General features: G+C 36.0%; 1 protein-coding gene across 5 annotated transcripts in view; it reads left to right on the plus strand.

Annotated features, from left to right (window-relative positions):
- The window catches only part of RASAL2 (RAS protein activator like 2), a 349262-nt gene that overhangs the window by 108278 nt on the left and 220762 nt on the right, over positions 1-20222 (plus strand). For 2 of the 5 annotated variants that reach the window (XM_015543797.2, XM_015543799.2), the window contains exon 1: positions 12096-12987. The exons of the other annotated variants lie outside the window; for them this stretch is intronic. In XM_015543797.2, the coding sequence (XP_015399283.2) occupies positions 12390-12987 (598 nt within the window). In that variant the 5' untranslated portion in view covers positions 12096-12389. Of the gene's footprint in view, positions 1-12095; positions 12988-20222 lie in introns of those variants that run through there. 5 annotated transcript variants of the gene reach the window in all.

A 20222-nucleotide genomic window follows, 5' to 3' on the forward strand; every position in this document is an offset into this window, starting at 1 on the left:
GTGCTGTCCTGAAAAGCTGAGGACATTTATGACATTTATGCTTCATAAAACTTAATTTAAGTCTATTTAGAAATTCTATAACCTTTCTCTGTTTCCTTAAACTTTTTCTTTCATCTATCTCAGCAGCTGACATAGGTACTTGATTTATCACTTCTCTGCTTAGATTGAAATGTTCTTTCTGAAAAAGATGTGCTCTTTGTTTCCTTGTAATTAACAACCTATATTGCCTTCTGCATACCTGAGGCTTAAGATAATATTTTTGGGATGCCTGGGTGGCTCAGTCAGTTAAGTGTCTGACTTCAGCTCAGGTCATGATCTCACGGTTCGGGAGTTCGAGCCCCATGTCAGGCTCTGTGCTGACAGCTCAGAGCCTGGAGCCTGCTTCAGATTCTGTGTCTCCCTCTCTCTGCCCCTCCCCAGCTCGTTCTTTCATTCTTTCATTCTCTTTCTTTCTTTCATTCTTTCATTCTTTCATTCTCTCTCAAAACTAAATACACACTAAAAAAAGATAATACTTTCTGCCTTAACTAAATTTATATTTCTGGGAAAAAATTTCTTAACAATTAAGTATTTCATGTCTCTTTCTTGCCTTCCTCCCATTTTACATTATTCTTATTTCCCTCCTTTAATACTTCCCTCTATCCATATCCTTGAAGAAACAAATAACTAACTGATTCAAGGAAAACAACTATCTGGAGTGTATGTGACTGTTTTCTCTCCCTACTCTGCCCCTTCTCCTCATGGTATATATTTCAGTGTGATCTTCATGGTTTCAGAGATAATGTTACATAAGTGCTACCAGTCTAAAGTTAGGTACTTTTTTATTTTTAATTAAAATTTTTTTTTATTTTTTAATTTTTTTAAAACATTTTAGTTGGCAAATACAGCATGCATCAACAATATCATTATTAAATGGTTCTACCCTTATGACCTAATCATCTCCCAAAGTCCATCTTCAAATGCCATCACACTGAGGGTTAGTTAGGATTTTAACATATAAATTTGGAGGAACACAAACATTTGGTCTATAGCATACACACTCACCGTCAATCCATCAATAAAATACACTAAGTATCCATTTCTCATCATTTCTGCTTCTACAACCTTGGAACAAACCAGCGTCATCTTGGCTCTGGATTGGTGGAATTATGAAGTTAGGTACTTTTATTTTAGATCTTTCTCAGGTTTTATTAGTTGATTTAACAAACATTTATTGTGTGCCCACCATTGCCAAGCAGTGGGGTCACTGTGGGTCATAAAAACAGGCATGGAGATTATAGCCTTGTGAGTGAAACAGGCATTGATTAATAACCTCACAAGGAAATGTCCAAATACAGCTGCAGTTGTAATAGAGAAATGCATGAGGCTGTGAAGGCCTGTAATGGGTCAGGAGAGGACCCCTTCATGAGGTAACCCTTGAACTGCAATCCAGAAGCATACGTAGGGAGGTGGTGATGGGAAGAAGATCCTTCCAGAGGGAGCAATGTGAGCAAGAACCCTGTGGGTGGGAGGGAACGTGGCTGGTAGAAAGGGCTGGAAGGATTTAAGTAAGTTTGTCTTTAAGAAGGAAGCTGAAGGGGTGGGGTAGGTACACCACAGTATGTTAAGGAATTTTGGCTTGTTTTGCATTGCTTTTAGAAAAGTAGGGGGAAGCCATTGAAAGGTTTTTTGTTGTTTGTTTGATTTTTGAGTGAGAGAAGGTGCAAGTAAGCTAGGGGCAGAGAGAGAGGGAGAGAGAGAATCCTACGCAGGGCCCACACTGTGAGGACAGAGCCCAAAGCGGGGCTTGAGCTCACCCAATGGCAGGCTCTAACTCACAAACCGTGAGATCATGACCTGAACCAAAATCAGATGCTTAACCAACTGAGCCACCAGGCACCCCCACTGAAAGGTTTTAAACAAGATGCCATAAATTTGTATTTTGAGAAGATTATTCTGAGTACAGTAAGAATAATGGTTTACATGGGCTGTAGTAGAGGTAGTTAGGTGAGTTTAGGATGCTGTTGTAACCCAGGTGAGAAATATAGTAGTTAATTTAGGGAAATGGCAAGAAGTAGATAGATTAGAGAATACTTATAAGGGAAAATCAGCAAGACTCATGGATTGCATGTTGAGTGGTCAGAGAGGAAGATGAGTGAGGTTTGGGCTTCTACAGCTGAATGGATGTGGTGTCTTTTATTAGGATAAGGAACATTGTAATGAGACCAGATTTTAAAGAAAAGACCATGAGTTAGGTTTTAAACATTTTGAATTTGAGATTGGCACAAAAATCAAATTGAATATATGAGTATGTTGCTCAGTGGAGACAAGGTCTGAACTGGGTGTAAGTTGATGTGGTACCTGTGAATGATGATGTGTGTGGTGAGAAAATGGAGAGGGGGCGCTAAGGACCCAGCTTTGAAAAACTCCCAACATTTAGACTAGAGAAGAATGAACCTCAAAGGAGGCAAAGAAGGTGTGATTAGAGGGGTTGGAGAAAACCAGTGTTTTTATTTTTTATTTTTTAAAAAAGACTTTAATAATGGCTTTAGGAATCATCAATGTTTTTGTTTCTATTTGAAAATGCTTCCTTATTTTAAATGACCATTGATTCCAACACTTGTCAGTTAAAAGTAATCTTCATTTGGCCTCTCCAGACACATCTTTGTCTCTTCAACCAGAAGCAGTAATGTCCGTGTCAGGTGTATCTTTGAGTTCTGCTTAGAAGGGAGGTAGTTTTTGCCACAGGAAGTGTTTCATCGGGAAGCAGATGTGCTCCAGTGATAGGAGATGGGAAAGGGATGTTTGTTATTAATTACTTAGCTTTGTATAAACAAAGACTTTGCATTTTTGAAAGATGTCTTCTTCTAGTTAAGAGAAATGACTCCTATTTTTAAAGTTTTTCATGAGTTGATCTAAGGAGGTATGTGCTGTCTTGTTCTAGTAACAGAACTCCAGAACTCTTTGTTAATTGTAGCATATGTCACGTCTTCTATTACACAAGAGCATGTGGGATATATAGGATAGAATTTCCGTATAGAAAGGGTATGTCTTAAGATAGGAAACAGTGGCAGACTGTTTGCAAACTGAGAAAGCTCAAGTTTTGCCTTTTCATCTGTTTGCTTCCCTTAGCTGAAGTAAATCTGAAAGGACATTTTAATGAGAAGATGATAGCCTATCTTAAACTTTAAAAAAGAAAGAATTTTAGCATTTAAACTAAATAACAGTAGAATAACTGGACTTAATGTCACACCTACACTCTTGAAGCCTAAAATTTTCAACTGTGTTCTTGGAAATGCTAATTTGGAAAATGCTAATTTAAGGAGGTTATGGAATCTTGAACTGGGAATTGGGATACATGTGGGTTATTTGCTTGCTTGTTTGTTTGTTTTCTGTTAACTAGGTAGCTGTGGACAAATCTCTATGCCCTGCCTTTATCTAATTGTTTGAAAGAGTTGGTTAAGTTGATCTGCAATGACTTTTCTAGTTCTCTGTTCTCTAATTTAGATTCTGAGGGTTAATGTTAAGGCTTTTATTTTTGCTGTGGGTAGATTTTATGTATAAGTATATAAATTTTTAATATAAAATTTAAAAAGTTATATGTATTATATGTAAATTTCTACTTTCAGAAGGAGCACAATATACATGCTCATTATAAAATTTCATATATTACAAAAATTAATAGTATAAAAATGAAAATCTCTGTTAATAACAAAAATAACAGTAGGTTTTGTTGTTAAAAAAATAAAAGAAAATAGCAACCAAGGAGGCAAGAATATACATTGAGGAAAAGACAGTCTCTTCAATATATGGTGTTGAGAAAATTGGACAGCTATATGCAGAAGAATGAACTGAACCACTTTTTTACATCATACACAAAAATAAACTCAAAATGGGCTAAAGACCTAAATGCAAGGGCTGAAGCCATAAAACTCCTAGAAGAAAAACATAGGCAGTTGGGTATCGGCCTTAGCAACATTTTTCTAGATATGTCTTCTCAGGCAAGGGAAACAAAAGCAAAAATCAACTATTGAGACTACACCTAAGTAAAAAGCTTTTGCACAGCAAATAAATCATTAACAAAATGACAAGGCAACCTACTGATTGGGAGAAGATATTTGCAAATGATAATGTATCCAATAAGGGGTTAATATCTCAAATGTATAAAGAATTTACAGAACTCAAACCACAAATAATCTTATTTAAAATGGGCATGGGACTGAATAGACATTTTTCCAAATAAGACATGCATCTGACCAACAGACACATGAAAAGATGCTCAACACCACCAGTCATCAGGGAAATGCAAATCAAAACCACAATGAGATATCACCTTATACCTGTCAGGATGGTTAGACTCAAAAACAGAAGAAATAATGTGTGTTGATAAGGATGTGGAGAAAAAGAAACCCTTGTGTACTGTTGATGGGAATGCAAATTGGGGCAGCCACTGTGAAAGCAGTATGGAGGTTCCTCAAAAAATTAGAAATAGAAATATCATATGATCCAGTAATCCCACTATGAGTATCTACACAAGGAAAATGAAAACACTAATTTGAAAAGATATATGCACCTCTATTTTATTACAGCACTGTATACAATAGCCAAGATTTGGAAGCAACCCAAGTATTCATGGATAGTTGAATGGATAAAGAAGTGATACACATGTGCATATGTGTGTGTCCACACACGCGCGCGTGCACGCACACACACACACACACACACAATGAAATATTAGTCATGAAAAAGAATGAGAAATTGCCACGTGCAATAATACGGATGGACCTAGAGGCTATTACACCAAGTTAAAAAAGCCAGAGAAAGATGAATATCTTATGATTTCATTTATATGTGGAATTTAAGAAACAAATGAACAAACAAAAAAAAGACAAAAACCAGACTCTCAAATATGGAGAACAAATTAGTGGTTGCCAGAGTGGAGGTGGGTAGGGGGATTCATGAAGTAAAGGAGATTAAGAGTACAGTTAACTGTGATGAGCACTGAATAATATATAGAATTGTTGAGTGATTGTACCCCTGAAACTACTGTAATACTGTATGTTAATTATACTTAAAAAAAAAAAAAAGCCACTTCTCTGCTGCTATTCTGCTTTCCAGCAGTAAGGTCTCCTGCTGGTTTTTGCCTGCTTTTAACAGTTGACCCTTGAACAATGCAGGGGTTAGGGGCACTGACCCCTGTGCAGTCAAAAATCCACATATAATTTTTGACTGCCCCGAAACATAACTAGTAATAGCTTGCTGTTGACTAGAAGCCTTACTGATAACATATTTTATGTATGCGTTTTATACTGTATTCTTACAATAAAAAATAAGCTAGAGAAAAGAAAATGTTAAGAAAATCATAAGGAAAATACATGAACTGTACTGTATTTATATAAAAATAAAACCATGTATAAGTGGGCCTTATTGTTGTTTAGTGATCAATTGTATATGGAAGAGAAGAGAAAATACAGTCAGTTCTGTTATCATGCTTGTCTTCAAAACCAGGATTTGTACCATGTGATTGATATTAAGGAACAATTTGAGTATTGTGTGAATTTTATGTTTGCTTATGTGGCATTTGTCTGAGAAACTAGCTAAGTGCAGAAAACTGTATCCAGTTAAACTGTGTCGAATAGGAGATACTCAGAAAGCATACATTTCAACCAACTAGCAGCTACCTCAGTCCTCCACTGTGTTGTAAGCCACATCCATCCCCCAGGGTGCCCCAGCTCTCTTTCAGATTTCAGATAATCCTCCTTTCTCTACTTCGCGAAAAAGCAGAGGCTGCACCCTTCTGACTCCCATTCCCACAGGCAAACTTAAAGTTTTTTTTTTCAAAGTAACTGCCATATTTATTTTAGCATTTAGGTGTTTCTTGACCATTTAACATGTATAAAATGGTCTACAGTTTTTATTAGCTTCTTATCTTTCTTACGTGTCATTGTTACAGTTCCTGAGTGTGGCTCCCCAGCCCCATCTTCCCCATAAGCCCTGTAGTTTTATTGTACAATTTTGTATAGTGTGGTTATTTTTAGGAATGCATGTTACATTATAGCAGAATTGAATGTAATCACAGCGTCTCAAGATCAAGAGAAACTCAAAAGAAGTTGGTTCTATCCTTGTGCCTTAGACTTGGTAAAAATCCTCTTAGTAACTTCTCTAACACCTTGTATACTTTTCCCGTCCTTATGTAAGCCTTTCCTGAGCAACTGGCAGTTCCAAGAGGGAAGCAACCGTGTCTGTCCTGTTCTTTTTTGTTCCTATAGTCCTAATACAGTGCCTGATATATGGTAGGTGTGCAATTACAATGTGACATCTTACTCTATGCAAATGTAAGTACTTGCATACTCATTTAGGGAATTCAGATGTTTCTTTTGATTTAGCAACCAGAATGGTTCTTAAAGCTATGCTTTAAATATTACAAATTATTATTGTGAAACTTTTTTCTTTTTTTTTTATCTTATTTTAGGGAGAGGAGAGAGTATGTGAGCACGAAACAGGGGCAGACAGAGAGTGAATCTTTAAGTTTGTTTATTTATTATGAGAGAGCGTGTGCGCGAGTGCACCACTCAGGGAGGGGCAGAGAGAGACAGAGACCGACACAGAGAGAGAATCCCAAGCAGTGTGTGCTGTGAGTATGGAACCCAATATGGGGCTCCAACTCATGAATGGTGAGATCATGACCCAAGTTGAAACCAAGAGTCTGACACTTAACTGCCTGAGCTACCCAGGTGCCCCTAATTTTTCTTGAAGTTTATTTATGAGAGAGAGCATCTTTTTTTAAGTTTACTTTTGTTTATTTTGAGAGAGAGCTAGAGAGCAAGCGGGGGAGGGGCAGAGAGGGAGACAATCCCAAGCAGGCGCCTGCTGTCAACACAGAGCCCAATGCAGGGCTCAAACTCAAAACCCTGAGATCATGACCTGAGCCAAAATTAATATTCAGTTACCAGCTGACTGAACCACCCAGGCACCCTGAGAGAGAGAGAATCTTGAGCAGGCTGTGTATGGAGCCCAGCATGGAGGTCGATCCCACCACCCTGGGGTCATGACCTGAGCTGAAATCAAGAGTAGGACACTCAACTGACTGAGCCGCCCAGGTGCCCCTGTGGAAATTTTAAAGTAGTTGATTGAAGCTTGAGGTCGCAGAAACATTCCTGTACTGACCCTTCAATCAGCAGCCAATTGTTATAGTAGGATTTATAATGAATGTGGTAGTTCAGTGAGTATCATTGTTTCTAATTTTAAAAGACTATAAATCCTGTGAATATTTTCTTAAAAATTCCTGAATTCATTATGTATATTTTGAGAAAACTCAGAAAATGTGGAGTGGCAAGTTATTGTCTTAAATTCAGATGAAAGATAAAACTTGGAGAAATAAGTAACAAATAATATTAGGCTTTCATAATGATAAAAGATGACTGAAGCATTTTTCGACTCAAACTTTAGCAGTTGTGAGAGAGATGAGTCTTCTTCATTTCTTTAACTGTTCTTCCTAGAGACTGTCACTTCCTCAGTCTGTTGCTCTTTTGCTTTCTGATTTCTCCTGCATCTTTTTCTGTGTTATTTAATATTTTCCAGTTCCATATTCCTTGAATAGGGAAGTTTATAGTAAGAAGAATTGTGGCACTTCCTTAGAAGGATTAAGTTGATGAGTTTAGGAACTGTGATAATTATTTTTACCTTACCTATTTAGTGTATAAAAGAATTTCCTCATTTAACATTGAGTCTCGGAATTTCACGAGGTCGATTACAGAGCTCAAGTTCTACTCCTGTACAACTTTTCTCAAAGTTATACTCTTAATTTAATTTTCCACTGAAGTGTCTTAATAGGGGCTAATCTTGATCGACTTCCCTCTCCCATAAAACCTGTGGAACTAGATATTTCTTTACATTAGTCGAAAGATACTCTGAAACAGACACCATTACAGTGTTATGAATGAAAATATCTATATTACAGGCTGAAAGGAAATAGTTGTGAAATTTTATAAATTTCACTTGCTTTTCCTTTTTAAGTTTATTTATTTATTTTTGAGAGAAGAGAGACAGACAGAGCGAGCAGGGGAGGGGCAGAGAGAGAGGGTGAGAGAGAATCCAAAGCAGCCCCCGCACCATCAGTGAGGACCCCAATGTAGGGCTTAAACTCACGAACTGTGAGATCATGACCTGAGCGGAAACCAACAGTCAGACACTTAACCAACTGAGCCACCCAGGTGCCCCAAATTTTACTTGTTTAATATTTTATTTTGATGTAATTTCAAACCTATAGAAAATTTGCTAGAGTGCAAGAAACTCCCGTATATCATTTACCTAGATTCAATAATTGTGTATGCTTGCCCCATTTGTTTTATCATAATGTATCTACTTTTCTATGCATAGTTTTTTTCTTGAATCATTTGAAAGTAAGTTGGAAACATCATGCCCCTCCCCTGTGTCCCTAAATACTGTGCGAATTTCCTAAGAATAAGAACATTCTCTTTTGTAATCATAGTAAAGCTATCAAAATCAGGAAATTTAATGTTGATATGATTCTGTTATCTAATCCATAATCCATATTCTACTTTCGTCATTTGTCTCAATAATGTCCTTTATAGCTATTTTTTCCCCAGGATCCAGTCCAGATCATGCATTGCTTTTAGTTGTCTTTCTTTAGTCTCCTTTAAATTATAGCAGTTTCATAGCTGTTTTTTTTTATTTTCTTAACCTTGACATTTTTGAAGCAGACTATTTTAACACCCACCTGTGCAGATCTTAATGAATGGCATAACTTTCTTCAGATCCCTTTTTTGTGTGAGAAACAAAATGTGGCTGAAACTGAAAAAAAAAGTTATTTTGTAGATTTTTAATTTGAATTTATGTGATATTGCTTGTGACTAGGTTAGACTTAGGTCAAGTATTTTTGCAAGAATAATACATGAGTATGTATCCTTCACAGTTCAACATTTCAGGAGGCACATAATGTTAGTTCCAGTATTTGTATGTATGTATGCATTCATTCATTCATTCATCCATCCATTCATTCATTCTCTTTGGCATGTTTACTTCTTTCCTTAAGCCTCAAATACACAGAAAATGATTTCAGAATTGCTAACTCATAACACTGACTAAGCATACCTACTAACTGGAGTTTGATATTGCTTACAATTTTTTAAGGTAAAATTTAATTATGGAAAAGTGCATAAATCTTAAGTGAACACTTGGGTGAGTTTTGATAAAAACATAAACCTATATTCCTATCTCTGTGACAGAAGGCTTCTTGGTGCCCCTTTCCTGTAATAGTGTCCTTCATCATTGACAACTACTTTTCTGGCTTTTTTTTCCATTATAGATTAGTTTGTCCTGTTTTAGAACTCCATAGAAATGGAGTTATACAGTATGTACCCTTTTGTGTCCATTTCCTTTTGTTGGCATAGTATCTGGGATATTCGTCCACATTTTTTTTTTTTTTAATTAATAGTTCATTCTTTTTCTGGTTGAGTAGTATATCATTGTATGAAAATACCACAATTTGTTTATTCATTCTACTGCAATGGGCATTTCCAGTTTGTGGCTGTTTTAAATAAAGCTGCTGTGAACATTCAGGTACAAGTGTGTATATTTTCATTTCTCTTGAGTAAATGCCTATGAGTGTAACCACTGGGTCATAGGGTAGATGTATGTGTATCTTTATAAAGAAAATTTCAAATTTGTCTCCTAGTAATTGTACCATTTTATGTTCCCATCCCCAATTATGAGATTTCTGGTTGCTCCACATCCTCACCAACACCTGTGTTATTAGCCCTTTAAATGTTAGCCATTCTTTGGATGTGAGTGATGTCTCATTATAGCTTTAATTCATATTTCTCTAACTACTGATGAGATTGAGTACTTTTTTATATGCCTATTGACCATTCATACAACTTTCTTCTTTCTTTCTTTCTTTTTTTTTTTTTTTTTTTTTCCACACAGCTTTCTTTGTGAAGGGTTTGTCCAACTGTTTTGGCCTATTTTTAAATATTAGGTTTCTGTTTTACTCATTAGTTGTAGTTCTTTATATATTGTGGTACAAATAGTGAGGTATTTGTATGGTGAATATTTTCTCCCATTTTTTGACTTGCTTATTGATTTTCTTAATATATCTTCTACTGAACATAAGCTTTTGATTTTCATGGACTTATATTTATTAATATTTTCCTATTATGGTTAATGCTTTTTGTGTTCTAAAAAATCTTTGTCTACCCTCAATTTGCAAATATATTCTCTTATGGTTTATTTTATAAGCTTTATAGTTTTATATTTTGCATTTAGGTTTATTTTCATTGCAGATTAATTTTTGTAGAAAGTGTGATATGCCATAAATAGAGATTACAGCTTAATGTTTATTGTGTTTCTCTATGCAAAGTCAGATTTCTGTTTTTTGTTTTTGCTTTTAAACAGGGGAAAATGTTATGATTGTAAGACACTTTGATTTGTTATGCTTTTGGGAAAGCCAAGTACTTCATCATTTCTTTAATATAGAAATGTGTAAATTTAGAGACTGCATAAACAAAAATGAGATTATTGCCTTATGATAATGGAAATAACTAGAACATTTAAATATATACACACACACACATATGTGTGTGTGTGTGTGTGTGTGTGTGTGTGTGTGTGTATATATATATATATAAAATTTATTTATTTGAGAGAGACAGAGATGGTGTGAGTGGGGGAGAGGCAGAGAGATAGGGAGAGAGTGTATCCCAAGGAGGCTCCATCCACACTGTCAGTGCAGAGCTTGTTGCGGGGCTGTATCCCATGAAACCATGAGATCATGACCTGAGCTAAAACCAAGAGTCAGGTGCTCAACTGACTGAACCACCCAAGCACCCCTAGAACATTTTAAGATGTTTAAAAGAATAGATAGCATACAAGGCACCTGGGTGGCTCAGTCGGTTAAGCGTTTGGCTCTTGGCTTCGGCGCAGGTCATAATCTCATGGTTTGTGAGTTCGAGCTCCACATTGGGCTCCAAGCTGAGAGTATAGAGCCTGTTTGGGATTCTCTCTCTTCCCCTCCCCTCCACTCGTGCTCACTCTCTCTCTCAAAATAAATAAACTTAAAAAAAAAAAGAATAGATATGGTACTAAATTAACTATTTCTACAGCAATGAGACTTTGTGTGAGAACTGTTCTTCATTGTACATGTTCTACAACTGCATGAATAGTTTTTTTAGTTTTCCAGATGAGATTATTTTTTTCTACAACTTGCAAAGTGATTTGATTGCCATGTTATAAATCTTTTATTGGTGGTCTAAAGTCTGTCAGGTTTTCCATTTGAAACCCCTATTTTCAGGAGCAGACATTTGAAAAAAAAAAATTAACCAGCCAGAAACTTGGCATTCATGATCTTGGTTCACTATAAGGTACTTGCTTTAACAAAATTTTAAATAGTCAGCTTTTTTTTTTTTTAAGTTGTAAGCAGCACAGAGAAGAGTAAAGGAATTTCTTTGTTTAAACAAGGAATATTTTTTCCAGACAACTTATCCCAATTAAATTGACAAAGCAAACTTTCCCCTTCTAGAAATCATTTAAGTATGTATGTTCCTATGTTCTATTTCCCACAAGAGACTACCTCAAGACTTTGCTTTTACTTTGCTATAATTCATAGCAAATATCCTTGATCCCTGTTCTCTTTTCTGTTCATTTATGCTTTTAAAATTCTCTCTAGTATATTTATTTATATTTAAAATGGCTTTGAATTTTGGCATTCTTTTTTTCATCTTTCCTCCTTGTAGCGCCTCCTTGAACAAAACAGTATATGCCTCTACCTATTGGTTGACAATCAACATTAATTTTGAGAGAAGATGTGGTATAAATAGCAGTGATTTTCTTGAAATTAAATTTCTGAACTACAGACTTTAAAAACTATTCTGAAGAGTTGCCACTTAAAGGGCAGGCTTTGAGGCAAGTTTTCTTTCCTCTTCCTTACAGTGTGGATGTCAGCTTGAGTACTTTCACAATCTGTTTTTAACCCACTGTCATTTGCATGGTGAACACTTAACTGCTATTGGTCCAGAAAGGTGTTTGTGGGTTTTTTGTTGCTCTTATTTCACTTCTTATTTTCTTTAAAATCATTTCCTGAAAACTTAGTACAGAAATGTCACCTACTGCAGCAAGCGAGATGATCTTCTGGAAATCTTTACTTTTGCTTCACTCTGAGGATAATTTGCTTCAGGCAAGAGATTTTTGGGTGCTGCTGAAATTTCGGAGATCTGGGAAAATGGGGTAATAACATGACACCAGCTCTTAAGCAGCAACATCTGCTGTGGTTCAAAGCCACACAAAGAAAGCTGCTTAAGCAGTTGAATATTTTGGACTGCACGGACAAGTGTGGTTCAACTGCAAAGACTGCAGAGTGGAGGAAACTTAAAGTTTAGAGAAGTTGTTTAAAAATGGAGTCGTGGAAGATGAGCATCTTTAAGAGACAAACATCACCTTGTCCTCCAAGCTATCGAAGATCTTTGTCAGAACCTGCTCATGCAAATTCAGAGATAGGAACAAGCTTAAAGAATTATCCTTGGCGTGGTCCAGTGAAAAGCAAGAGGAAGAAAAATGAACATGCTGTTTCCAACCTAGGAAAGCCACTGGGTGCTTATCGGTGGCAAACACATCCCAGCTTTAGGTGGAAAGGGGGCAAAAGGGAGAGATGGCAGACTAATAAAGGAGACGTGGATGAAGCACAACACAAGGTCGTGCCAAAGATGGTTGGTAATAATGCCTCTTCCTCTGCTAATGAGGTCCTTGGAACATCAACAGAGGAGCTGAACCTGGTCAACACCCGGTCACTTCGGGTTCCATTCACCAGATCTATTTCAGAGCCAGAACCCCGCTGCAGTATCAGATTTGGTAGACCGTGGCCGACTTCAGTGAGGTCAGAGGAGTCTGAGCAGCAGGGATATTTCATCCGTGGCATTTTTTCTACTCTTTCCAATGGCTTCTCCAGGATGCTGAGTTTAAGAGGAGAATCAACCAATGAGCCAGTAAGAGAAGGTATATTGTGATGAATAAGGGTTGAAAAGGAAGGGACGGCTCAATTTTAATTACTATTGAAATTTTAATTACTTGTGTTTTATAATAAGATAAGCCATTCTATTTGCTCATTATGAAGCAAATTTAATATAATTTTTAAAAGTGATAAACACTACTACAGAAATCCTCTTTCAATGAATGATGGTAAATAAAAGTAAAAAATGGATTTGGTTAAATTAAGGAATTTTTTATGTTATACTCTTAAATTCCGCTATGGAGCCTGTATAAAAGGTTTTTGTTTTGTTCCGGTTTTTTTTTTTTTTTTTGTAACCCCTTTTTTTAAATCTCCATTGATCTACTTTTGCAAGTTAAATGCAATTTAGAGGAGAAATCAAATAATTTCCTCATGAGAAAGTTGAGAATTAAACAGAATTTCTATTATTATCCCTTCATAAAAACTGACAGATATTAGAACTATTTAGAGCAGAACTGTATTGACAGCTTTTATTAGGTTGGAATTATGATTTGCTTATGTCATGAAAATACACAATTTGAATATGGAAGCAAGAGATGCAGATCTTCAACTTGTTCAGATGACAGTGGAGAAGTTTGTGTTTGATTCATTTCATACAAAAGAATCATCAGTTTTTTGCTGTTTTTTTTTAATCTCATTTAGGACTTGTTTAAATTTAAAAATGTTTTCTATTGATGGTAGCATTGTTAAATTCAAAAAAAAGAACTCAAAGTTTTATCTGATTGCCTTGGAAATGATTGACCTTATCTGCTGAACTATTTCAGTTGTGTGTCATGACCCATACTTGTTTGTTTGTTGTTTTTGGAAACCTCAGCACTGACTCTGATAGTATCTCCATCCAGTTGAGGCCATTTTTGGACAAGCTCTTACTATTAGAAAACTTTAGCTTATCTTTCCTATAAGGTTGACCATATCGTGAAAATTTAAACTCTTTAGGAAATTATGGGAATTGTTGAGGAATTTTGTTGTTGGAGTACAGTCTAATTTCTTTTAAAATGAAGATGAAGAGTGCAAAAGGGTGCCATATCAGTGAAAAATTAAGTAATTTTCCAAATATAGGTGTGACAGTAATTCATTATTCCTCCTAAACCTTGTCCTCCCTAGATTTTCTTTTGCTTAGTGAGTTTTAATGATACTGTTAAGTTTATCTGTTTGCTTCTTACCCTTGGCTTATAAATAATTACCAAGAGTAAAATCTTGTTGCTGTACCTGTATTAACATTCCATTAAAATTTTTGAAAGACTAGGTTGTTGGGTTTCCTTGGATGCCAGTACGTGTGTTTCCTTGTTAGGTGATGACAGGATGATGTAAAGGCGTGTCAAAGGGAATTAAGAGTTTGTAATAAATTCTTAGAATAGGTGCTTCTCAAGGGTTAATATGTGTGCAGTTGATGAAAGAAGGCTAGAGGATTTTGAGGGTTTGGGGTTTTTTTTTTGTTTTTTTTTTTTTGTTTGTTTTTTGTTTGTTTGTTTTTTGTCTTCATAAAGATTTTGGGCTTTTGTAGTTAACTTTCGGTTTCTAGTAAATTTGCCAAGCTGTCGACTGCCTGCTGTGTGTCATGTGCTCAAAGACTGTCCCTACTTTTTATACATTTATGGTTTACTTAAGGAGATACAAAGTATTCCGTATTTATTATATTCCTAATATATTTCCTAATACTCTTTATCACTTATAATCACAGAATAATTATGCATAAACAGAGTTTAAGGTGCTGTTAATAAGGGATTTCAAGTCAAATAATTAAAGAACCCTACCCAGTATTCTCTCCAGTCAGATAGATCAGCAATTTTTATTAAACAGTTAACTGTGATGTCCCCTACATGCTTTACCAGTGAAGATTCAAGCTCTTAAACCTGAAATGTGCTATTTAATACAAAGATTGTTGCCAGTTCTTGTCTAGAGATCTCTTTTTCTCCGTGGCCCAAGCTTCTACCCAGCGTAGAGTCTGTGTCAGTGGTTTTCTAACTTTCTGTAATCGTGAACCTTCCAGCCTTGCTTATTCCCCACAAGAGAGAGTATGACTGGCCCAAGAGACCTGAATTCTACTTCCATCTATGCCAGTTATCTTCTGTGAAATTTACTCACTGAGTCTCTTTTTACACTTTTGTGGAATGGTAATTCCTTCCTCACAAGTGATAAAATTTGAAAATGCTATGTATATTATTTATTCACAGATGGCATATAAATGAAAATTGTTCTGATCAGAGCTGCTATTGTGGTATCATAGCAAGGTATGGAATATTAAACCATAGATATCTTTAAGACTGTGTTAAGGAAATAAATATATTTCTTAATTTGAAACTCACTAGTGTTTGTTACTTTTCTTATTCAATATGAACTGCAAGAGGTGAGAGGCATTAAGTAATGTAGTGTGTATTTAAAGCATTTAAATGTATTTAAAGCATTTGGCACATAGCATTTGTTCAATATATATTAGATCTTGTTTCTGTTAAGAAAGTGAAATTACACGGATATAGTTTTTTAAAAAAATAGGGAGGAGAGGGGCACCTGGGTGGCTCAGTCAGATGAGTGTCTGACTTCGGCTCAGGTCGTGATCTCACGGTTCATGGGTTTGAGCCCCGCATTGAGCTCTGTGCTGACAGTTCAAAGCCTGGAGCCCGCTTCAGATTCTGTGTCTCCCTCTCTCTCTCTGCCCTTCCCCTCATCTCTCTCTCTCTCTCTCTCTCTCTCTCTCTCTCTCTTTCTCTCTCTCTCTCTCTCTTTCTCTCAAAAATAAATAAACATTTTAAAAAGTTAAAAAAATAGGGAGAGAAGGAGGATACCTGATTGTTGAGTGTTGTACTTGACAAATGTAAGTAAATTGCAATGTTCTAGTCTTTAAAAAAATTTTTTTTACATTTATTTATTTTTTGAGCGAGCACAAGTGGGGGATGGGCAGAGAGAGAAGGAGACACAGAATCCGAAGCAGGCTCCAGGCTCCGAGCTGTCAGTACAGAGCCCGACGCTGGGCTCGAACTCCCAAACTGGGAGATCATGACCTGAGCCGAAGTCGGACCCTCAACCAACTGAGCCACCCAGGCGCCCCTGCAATGTTCTACTCTTAAACCCTGTGCACCTGAACTTGTTCTGAGCATAAACAAGGAATAATTTCTTGTGCCATAGCTGACTGTAATTACCCTCATGCTTAAAGCAGTGAAATATGTCATTCTCAGGGTCTCTAACCAATTTAGGAGGGAGAAGCTGAAAGGCTTCAGTGATATTCCATGCTCAACCCTCCAGTTGTGCAATAAATATTCCTTTGTCTGATGTAGGTCAGATAATATGTAGGTCAAATGATACAATGTTAAAATGTAACTTGTACTTTTTATGTCTAATTGTAATTCCAACTGCTTTGGGCTCATGTCTAAGAATGGAGTTTCCATGTTTGCAGTAGTGGAAGTAAATTGAAACACTCAATAAGAGAGGAATAACCACAAACCCATTATAGCATATCAAATCAGCAGACTGTCATAGGGCCTACATAGTTGCTACTTACTAGCTGTGTGAAACTTAGAAAAAACTGTTATTGTAAATGTGCATGGGATGTAAATTCTAAGTTACTGGGAGGCAATTTCATTCCTAAATTCTTTTTCTTCCTCTGTCAATAGGTAGAGATAGGAATGAAAGCTTTAAAAAAAAAAGGTAGGAAAGGAAATTAAATTTACCCTATGTAGTTCTTCTTTCTGGTTATAGTTTATGTCTTGTTAAACTGACATTATTTATGATGTTACAGTAATAAGACTATCCTCTCTCCAGTGTTATGTTTTTAAAGACCTCCTAACTTGGGAATTAGAAGACTTTATTTTTTTTTCTGGGTAATTTTCTTTTAATATGCTCATTCAATTTTTAAAAAGTTTTTCATAAACCTACTGGGAAGGACCTTATACACTAACTCAACAAAGGTTTATGGAGTTCCTGAGACACTGTTCTTAGTGCTTAGAATATATAGCACATTATTTTATCAAGTAACTAACAGCTTCCTCACTTATTCTAGGGAATCATTAACCAAATTAGAAAAACTAAAAATACTGTAATTTCATAAGATATACATCTAATAAATAGTGGTGAGGATTAGTTAGTATAAGAATTTATACAGTGTTTCAGATGTTCTCTACAATTGGACCTTTTATTTACTTATGAATTAAAAGAGATGTCTGTGCAAAACACAGAGAACTATGTTCCCTTTCTGACATCTCCTAAGGATTGCTGCATTTCAGCAATTTTGTGTAACACCTACCCACCTATAGTATTAGCTATTAATATTTGCTATTAATTAGCTATTTTAGCTATATATATTTTCAGTATTAATATTTGCATATTAATATATACCAAATTATTCCTTTCTGCGTGATTTCAACATATGTTTAAAATCTTCTGAGTGTCTCTATTTCTGTTTAAAAATATTTTCCTGGGGCACCTGGCTGGCTCAGTTGGTTGGGTGTCCGACTTCAGCTCAAGTCATGATCTCACGGTCCATGGGTTGGAGCCCCACATTGGGCTTTGTGCTGACAGCTCAGAGCCTGGAACCTGCTTAGGTTTCTGTGTCTCCCTTTCTGTGTGCCCCTCCCCTACCTTCTCTCTCTCTCTCAAAAAAAAATTTAAAAAACTTTCCTAGAATTTCTCTTATTTCACAGATTTTTCTATTTCTATAGTCAATAAGGTTTTTTTTTTTTTACCCTACAAAATGAAATAAACTTTTCTCTAATTATAAAAGTAAAAAAAAGCTGTATAAAATTTTTCAGACAAAAATATAAGGAAGACCTTTAGAACGGGTCATAATCCCTAAGGATTTTAGTTTTAATCAAGCAATGAAAATTTAAATTTTTTTTCAGGTACCAAACGGGTAGATGATAGCTATGTAATAGGCTGCTTAGTCCTTATGTTGGAGTTAGATCTGGGGTTAAATTCTGGCTGTCTTTTTAGTTGCGAAGTAGACATAACGTCTCCAGTTCTATTTTCTTTATAAGAAAGTACAACTGTCCCCAATGGACAAATGTATGTTGTGCATACATACATATATACACACACGTCTTCTTTATGTGTATGTCCCTACACACAATGGAATAAAGAAGAATGAAGCCATAAACCATAAAGAAGAATGAAATCTTGCCATGTGCAACAACATGGATGGAGCTAGAGAGTTTAATGCTAAGCAAAATAATTGAGAGACAAATACCATATGATTTCACTCATAATGTGGAATTTAAGAAACACACACACACACACACAAAAACAAGCAAAGGAAAAAATAAAGGAGAGAGAGACAAACCAAGAAATATACTCTTAACTGTAGAGAACAAATTGATGGTTACTAGAGGGGAGGTGGAATGGGGGAGATGAGTGAAATAGGTGATGGGGATTATAAAGTACACTTATGATGGCCTCTGAGTAAATCTAGAATTGTTGAACCACTAAACAATATAGTGAATACTTATATAGCACTGTATGTTTATTGGCATAAAAATTAAAAACTTAAAAAATGAAACTAGAGCTGTAATATAGATGCTGTGCAGTTGTAACAAGGATTAAATGAGATAGTATGTGTCACGTGCTTTGACTACCTTGTAGTCACTTTAAAATAAAAATCATCTGTTCATGAGGACACATCCTGGAGTCTCCTTGGAGTAGACTTAAGAATGTTTCAATCCTCATTTTACATTTATAAAACATTTATTAAGATAACCAGTTTTTTCTAAGTGATATTTTCTAAATGTGTTCTCAAATTCTGTGAGTACTTTATTTTAGCTTTGTATTTACTAACTGCTTAGTGGAAGCAGTTAGTAGAACTGTTAATAGAAGAAACTTTGCAATTTTTTTTTTTAACGTTTATTTATTTTTGAGACAGAGAGAGACAGAGCATGAACAGGGGAGGGGCAGAGAGAGGGGGAGACACAGAATCTGAAACAGGCTCCAGGCTCTGAGCTGTCAGCACAGAGCCCGACGCGGGGCTCGAACTCACGGACCGCGAGATCATGACCTGAGCCGAAGTCGGCCGCTTAACCGACTGAGCCACCCAGGTGTCCCTGCAATTTTTTTTACGATATGTAGACCTCCCAACTAAGAGCAGTGTTGTGTGTATGTACACTTCCATTTGTTCATGACTTCTTTAATTTTTCCATTGGGACTTTGCAAATGTTTTTAATAAAAGAAAAAATTAACCTTCACACATTTTATTATACTTGTGATTGAGCTCTGTTTTTATTGCATATTTTAGTTAATTTTAAAGATGATAAAAAGTATGTTGATTTTTGTACTGAGCTCTAGTTTATTACTGATTGTTCATCTGATATTTAAAATCAGCATCCCTTATTTTAGAAGCAGAATATTTTAGGGGAAAGAAGATTAGTCTTTGGAGACATGAAGACCTGTTTCCAAACTCTTTATATGTCATCTATTTGCGTGTAATTCTTGGTATGTTATGTTTGACCTCTCTGAGGTTATCTTCCTCATATTTAAAATAGGGATAATACCTGTATTGAAAGAGTATTACAAAACAACATAAGGTAGTTGTTAAGAATCGGAAGTTTTCTTCAGATATACCTGGGAATAAACCTGTCTTTAAGAGAATGATTAACACCATCTTTAGGATTTACCTTTGCTGGGGAGAACGAAGGGGATAGGGAGGGAAGTGTTGCATGGGTCGATGGAAGTTACTGGCATTGTTTTCATTAGGGATCAAATTATGGTTTCACCGATATTTATGGTAATGCCACAAATAAGTAGATGAACGGATGCGTTAGGTAACTTAAAAACCAGGTCATGCGTGATCCATTTATAACAATGGGTCAGAATGAAGCATGACCATTAAAATGATTAAAAATATTTTCAAATTCTGGCTCTACCACTCATTAGTAATGGGACCTTGGGCAGATTACTTTATGTCTCTGAGCCTCAGCTTACTCATTTGTAAGATGAAGTAATATCTGCTTAGTAGGTTGTTGTGACGATTAGATGAAATGGGCTGTGTAAAGTCCATAGCACAGTGCTTGTCAAGTAGTGAGAGCTCAGTAGAAGTTACTGCCCAGGGATGCACTGAGGCCAGCTTGCAGAAGCCGGTCGATTGTTGTGTATTTATTGCCAGTGGCCCAGTAGTGACACTGCATTGATACCTTCAAATTAACCACCATGGTGGGGCTGTTAGTACCTCGGAAATGTTGCAGATCAAACAGTGGTAATGGGGGTGTGTGGTAGTGTTTCAGAGGTGGCAGCTGTTAAATTTAAC

This window comes from Panthera tigris, chromosome F3 (assembly GCF_018350195.1).
Source record: "Panthera tigris isolate Pti1 chromosome F3, P.tigris_Pti1_mat1.1, whole genome shotgun sequence".
Classification (NCBI taxonomy): Eukaryota; Metazoa; Chordata; class Mammalia; order Carnivora; family Felidae; genus Panthera; species Panthera tigris.